The following is a 6722-nucleotide window of genomic DNA, read 5'->3' on the forward strand; positions in this document are numbered from 1 at the left end:
TGATTGAACAAAGGGTAGTTGATGATCAGAACGCAAGCATGCATTCAGTACTTATAAGAAGTTAGTAGAGGAATTCCCCCAGTACGTGACCACTAAAAACTTTGAGTTTGTGGAGCTTTAGGAGAATGGGTCCTCGATCTTTTTTTTGATAGGAGAATGGGTCCTCGATCAGTTAATGGTGTTGGAGTAGTGATTTAAAACGAGTTTGGGTATGCCTTGGTGCAATGTGAAGAAGCATAGCGTGGATGGTGGGTTATGTTTTGTTCGCCACAATCAACGGCACACGTCGCTAGTGATTTTCTGTACATTGGGCATTGGGGTCTGCACATTAGGCTGCTCTTGAGGGCTCGAGGCACACTTTGCTAGTGATGTTGAAAGTAGAAACTAGTTGGTGTTCATCTTTATGAAATGCTAACTTTATTAACTTGTGAGGACATTTCATTATATGGCTTTGTTACTATTGTGATATAGCTAATTGTGAACTGTAGGCAAGTATTTGGTCTTCAAAGTGGTGCTGCCGAATTATGAATAGGAAGGAAGCATGATGGTTTATGCCATCAGAAAAGAGCTTTGTTGTGGTTTGTTGTGCAAGACAGTGGAAAGAAAAAGTTGTGTGAAGAGTGAAAATTCTACTATTATGTTCATATTGTGAAGTGAACGAGGCTGTGAGACACATGCACCCGTCACAGTTTCTTTTCATGACGAGAAACAAATACATTTAGTTACGTGACATAAATCTACTAATATTTGCACGAATTAGATAAAGATAAGAACGTTGAAAAAGCCGAAATTATTACAAATTTTCCATATTTCAACAAGAAATAGTTTTGATATCATGCTGATCGAATCAATCTCATTAAGCGAAGTTCTGAACATTAGACCAATATACCCACATGGAACCAGCAATACCAACAGTGAGCTTCACTAAATCTCAGCAGAGCTTCCACTTACCATTTAGCTGAACACATCCACTTCCTTCTACCAACTCAAATGTTAACCGAACACCCTCACATTCCCTTCTTCCCGTTGTACATGGACTCCACCTTTCCGTCATTTCCTCCAAGCAACAAGTACTTGTCCTTCCTAGTTAACCCAGTGCGCTCAAACCCTAGCACATCACCCAGCACCTTCTGCACGTAGTTCGCCACCTCAATCGCCGACTTCCCGGCCTTGCACGACATCTCCTCAGGCAGCCGGTCCAGAAACGTCGCCTCGTAAGTCGGCCTCGGGTTCATGAAGAAGAAGTAAGGGTCCCAAAACTTGACACCTCTCACGGTGGTGCCATAGAACATGCTCTGCTTGCAGTCCATCGCCACCGGGACGATCCTATCGCTCATTTCAGCAAACAAAGCACTGAAACGAAGTAGGAACGGCTCCCGGCACGTGGTGCCCTCCGGACACACGACGAGGTCGCCTTTCTGAAGAAGGGCGGTGATGCGAGCAGCGTCAGCGACGCGGTCGCGTGAGAGAGCGATGGTGGGGATGGGGGAGAGGAACCGAGAGAGACGGCTGACGCTGTAGGAGACACACGAGACTTTGCGGCCGAGGGCGATGGCGATGATGATGGGGTCGAGGGCGGTGCGGTGGTTGCAGACGTAGAGGTTTCCTGGTGTGCCTGGGGAAGGTGGTGGGGGTCGGTTGCCGCGGATTTTGAGCTTGATGCCGAGCATTGCGTAGGTGTAGGGGACGATGCGTTCCGGGAGGGGGAGGTTGATGTAGACGCGCATAATGCAGAGGACGAAGGCGAAGGGGAGCCAGAGATAGGTAATGAGGGCGTTGAGTGGGTCGGGGCGCTGGACGAGGCGGCCGTCGTGGAAGATGATCGGATTTTTGAGGCGGTCCGATGGGATTGGACGAGCTGATTTGCTTGGGGGAACCATGTAGCCCTCCTGCTCAAAATTGAAAATACCATAATGAGCAAAATCTAGATCATTTCCCGAAAGTGAAGCACACAATAATTTCTAATCAAAGTTTTACTCGAGTTTAATCATGTGGTACAATTATGAAGGACATGATTCACATTTTTTTCTAGTATCACCGCCACATTCTAATGACTCGTTAGATGATCAAATTTGAATAATTTCCCAAATTATTCTAAAAATTAAACAAATACGGATAATATAGAGTAACAAATTTTTAATGTGTTAAGTTCTAACTCACACGAAAAATGTAATATTTTAATATAAACCATTGTTGAGACTGGGAAAATTTTCCGAAAATGTAGTAGCAGGTGTTGATCACTTAATTTACTTGAGAACTTCATTACTGGATTACTTCATAGCCTCATAGGTCTTTCATGCAATCATGCGTTACATTTCATGAATGAACTTCGTTACTGCCTAGCTTGGTTATTTCCTTTACTCTCATTTATAATTTTGCTAGACCCCACTTGTCAATTTTTATTACCAAACAAAAAAAGACCACTTGTCAATTCAGCTGGCAAAGTAGTTGGAAATAGTTAACACAATGGGTCCCAATAGCTTTAATACTAAAAAAAATTATCAAAAAACAAAAAAAAAGAAAGAATACTTGAGGGAAATGAAGGCAGCTAAGGAAACGAACCTTGCAAAGAGCCATGAAGTCGTGATCGGAGCTCCGGTCACCGATCCCAAGATCAGGCACTTCATCTCCAAACTCCTTCTCAATAGCCGCACGCTTCAACTTCCCGACCAAAACCCCCGGCTTCTTCACAAAACCAGTTGCCTTCTTCGTCTTCGGATTCACCTCGATCTCCGTTCCTAGGACCTTATCTCCGCCGAGGAAATCCTTCACAAACGGCTCCACCATCAACGTCGGGTTCGCCGTCACCACCACCTTCCTCTTACACTTGTCGAACACCTCAAAGCTCTCCGCCCTCACATCCGCCGCGTAAAACCTAACCAAAACCAATCACATATATAAACAACTCAGAATACACAACGTACATAACAACTAGTCGTAACGTACGAAACAATTGGTCATCCTGTGCGCGTGTACCTAGGGAGGACGGCGCGTGAGGCGAGCTCGATGTCGCGGACCTTGAGGCCGGCGAAGGAGATGAAGATGAGGATCTGGATGCCAAGGGCTTCAGAGACAAAGAGGTAGGAGATGATAATGAGCGGAAGTGCAAGAAGAAGCACAAGGCCGCGGAGGAGGCTGCCGGCTTCGATAGCAACAAGCATGAAGTAAGGGAAAGAGCTGCGGGAGATAAGCAAGGTGCCGTCGAGATCAGCCGCGATGGACTCGTACGACGCCGTTTCGCTCGTGTCGCACTGAGTGATCGACGGGAAGCTCCTCCCTTGCTTCTTCGAGGCCATAGCTGAGAGCTCTGAGTGTGTAACTGAAAAATGAGCTGAGGGTTTCTGAGAGAGAGAGGGAAAGCGCGCAGGGGTTTTAAATGAGGGAGTTGGGGATGGATATTAGGGATGTTGTTGGGTGTAGAAATAAATAGATATTGAGGTGGAAATTAATATGGTTGGGATTAGGGTTGAATATTATGATCTTGGTGCTAGCTTTGAATACTTGGTTACTACCTCCTTGAATCACAAGGTGGGCATGTCCATGTCAACATGGAGTTTAAGTGACTGATGAGGATAGTTACATATCTATCTTTACAGTAAAATGAGGAGAAAGTAGGTTAAAAGTACAATGTGGAAAAAAGTTGGAAATTACCTAGCAGAGATACAGTTTGATAAGCGATTAGTTTAGATTATTTTAACGAATAATTCAAAGATCGTCAATAATAAGAACGGAAAAATGAACGAAATTAGAAATTTTTTTAGTCGTGTAAAATGTGTGAATGTAACGCGTATGTTTTGATTAGTGAAATGCATGCGTAGGATTTTAATTTTGGGAAGGATATCCCATTATATATGTTAGCAACAATTTTTGGGATGGTAGACGAATTAACAAACGACAATAGTCTTCAGGTATAAGGATTGAATTGATAGTTGTAGATTAATTAGATATCTAGGATAGTAGAGATTTGACTTGTTGTGTAATTAGGTAACATTTGCTAGATTCATGAGTTAATTAGTTAACCTTCCTGGAGGGTAAAGCTACTAGCCAGTACAGTACTGAGTTAGTTTATCAACATCACATATCCAATTCAAGTGAGCATTAAATAGCCTCCCTGGGAAGATGGCTTTGAGATAGATCGACTTACTATATGCTGAGTTGCTGATTGGGACTCATTTGACAATATTTTGGTTCTACAGTATATGCATGTGAAAATTAAACTTATATGTATAGAAGTTTTGAAAACTCGCTAGGTATAGCGCTATGTACATAAGGTCTGAAAACTTTTGTGTGTGTGTGCATACATGCACACGAACATGAAGATCGACATGACTGAGTCCTGTTTTCGCGAGTTCAAGTGTAACAAAATGTGATCAATATTAACCTTATTCAAACCAAATTTTCTTGACACTTTTCTTCTACAAACTCTTATGTTGTGGTCCTCGTAGACGACTTTCCACTACATAAAGAGGGCCTATTTGGCTAATTGCTGATGGACTAAAATTTCTCATAAACATAAATGCCTGAAGTATTGGGGACGTTGGAGTATTGGTGGAGGTTAGATCATCGTCTTCCTTGCCTATAGCATATGAAATATATTTACATCTTCTTTAAGGGTTAGTTGGAGTAGTTGAAGTCTTGAGAAAGCTTAAATGGTGATAGATATCTTCTGCTTCATATTGGTGGCCATACTTTTGCTATCACTAGTTGGTCTACGCAACATTTTTCCAACTTAGATTGCGTGCAAGAAATTATACTACCATTTGTTTGGTTACCTAGAAATTTTGCTACATTCTGAACAGTAATTAAATGGTAGGAATCCAAATTTCAGAATGGTATATATTCACTTTCGTTATTCTGCAAATATACGATGTGACATGCATGTTATATCATCGGTTTCTTTTGTTTGATTAACAACATTAATTGATTGTACATATATACTAGCTAGTCTACTAGATCATCAAGTTTCAAGTGGTTCCCTCTATGCATAGCTGTTAATATAAGCTGCATTGAGCAATGATAGTTAATGTTCAAACAAAGGTCATCTTCATCGGCAATCTTATGAAATAATGATGAAAACTTGGAGTTTTAAAATGTTTTAGCTAATTTTTTCGATCGTAATACTCATTCCCTTCACAAGTAGGGCTTGAACCCTCTCATGATGTATTCGAATCCCTTCGAGTAAATCTCTCATGCAAGTGCTCAAATCCCCTCCAGAAAATACTCTCGAGCGATCGATATGCTTCGATCCCTCGAGAAATGCTCGACAACCCTTCGAGTGGTAACTTTTGATACAAGTGAGTTGATTGTTACTTGTTCTGCGCGCTGTGAGTTTACCATGCATTGCCATCTATAGAAAGATATATGGTGAAGAATATATGGGATATAATGAACACAGCTTTGTTCATAATTTGATTCATGAAAGTCAATACAAGTTGGTGTCGGGGATTCAATCTGCGAAAACGATAGGAACTTGTCTGAGATCTATGCATGTGATTGTGTGCTGTCTTCAAATCGGAGGGGATTGAATTGGACCATGCTTCAATAAATTTCAACAACATTTCGAAGAAGATTTCTCTTGAAGGATGAGCAGCATTTCACCTGGAATCTATTCAATAGACACATTAAATGGTTGTTTGGACAGACGAGAGTGGACAGCTGGTTAGAACTTTACACCCATCAGACGAAGTTAAAATGCAGAAAGGAAAGGAAGATGAAGCAGCCAACAAATCAAATCTTTTCTTTTTTTTTCTTTCTAAATTGATATTGTATTTATAACTGTTTCGGTTCAAATCTTTACATTCTGTTCATCGGATGTGGAGGTAATAACAGTTTTAGTTAAACCCATTGATTTGGCTTGGGTTACAGAATTGAAACATATTTGGTTGAATGATATTCATCACTCATAGGTTTCTTCGTGCTTCTTGTTTGGTGTTTTGACGTCTACGAGTTACATGAGGTAATTGTTTACATCAAATAGTTTAAATGAAATTTCGCTCCGGACTAATTTTCAGATAAGATAATTAAGTAGTTGATGCACTTTTTAATTTTTGGTTCTTCTTACTTGAGTCTGTGCCCAAAAGAATGTAGGTGCTTTGATATATTTGGGTTCAATGATGTACGTAAATCGGAACTAATTAAGGATCAGTTATTCAAGGTAAAATAGTTTGAGGAACTCACTCAAGTTCAGAGATTTTGATTTGTTGAAATGATTTTGATTAGTTGAAATCATTTTCTTTATTTCTTTAGCTTTGGCATCTGGTGTCTTGGTCTAAGTTTTTGGACTCATGAAGATCAATACTTTTCAAGAAGCACTAATCTTTGTGAATTATACTGAAAACTAGAACAGGTACGTGATGAATAGGAATTGAAGATAAATGAATTACATAGCAAAGGGAAGAATGAAAATGAAGAGAATTACACTATTAAGGAACTAAGGATAGCTTATTTCTTCGGCTCCCAGGAAGACAAAAGTGTGTGAAATTGCAACGCACATTTTGGGCCTCCGTTAGACTCGGAAATGATTTCATAGAGTAGAGTGCTGTTTTCTTTTGTATGATTATAAAGATGATTATTAGCACTACTGCACTAGCGTTTGCTTTTCTATTCTTAGTTTCATGGGCAGGAAGGTTCTTGTTGGTTTGTTTTTTCTTAATTTGTATCGGCTAGCTTTGGCCTAGTCCCCTAAGTATCTTTTGGTCGCTACGGTAAAAAAAAAAAAAAAA

General features: G+C 40.5%; 1 protein-coding gene across 1 annotated transcript; it reads right to left on the reverse strand.

The window, feature by feature from the left end:
* Positions 1–648: 648 nt before the first annotated feature.
* LOC101297770 (probable glycerol-3-phosphate acyltransferase 8-like) lies at positions 649–3381 on the reverse strand. Its single transcript, XM_004306727.1, has 3 exons — positions 2977–3381; positions 2563–2875; positions 649–1889 (listed from the first exon to the last, which is right to left on the reverse strand). Exons 1-3 carry the CDS (start codon positions 3294–3296, stop codon positions 1008–1010), a joined length of 1515 nt encoding a protein of 504 aa, XP_004306775.1. The 5' UTR covers positions 3297–3381; the 3' UTR covers positions 649–1007.
* Between the last annotated feature and the right edge of the window lie 3341 nt (positions 3382–6722).

Source organism: Fragaria vesca, linkage group LG7, assembly GCF_000184155.1.
Source record: "Fragaria vesca subsp. vesca linkage group LG7, FraVesHawaii_1.0, whole genome shotgun sequence".
Taxonomy (NCBI): Eukaryota; Viridiplantae; Streptophyta; class Magnoliopsida; order Rosales; family Rosaceae; genus Fragaria; species Fragaria vesca.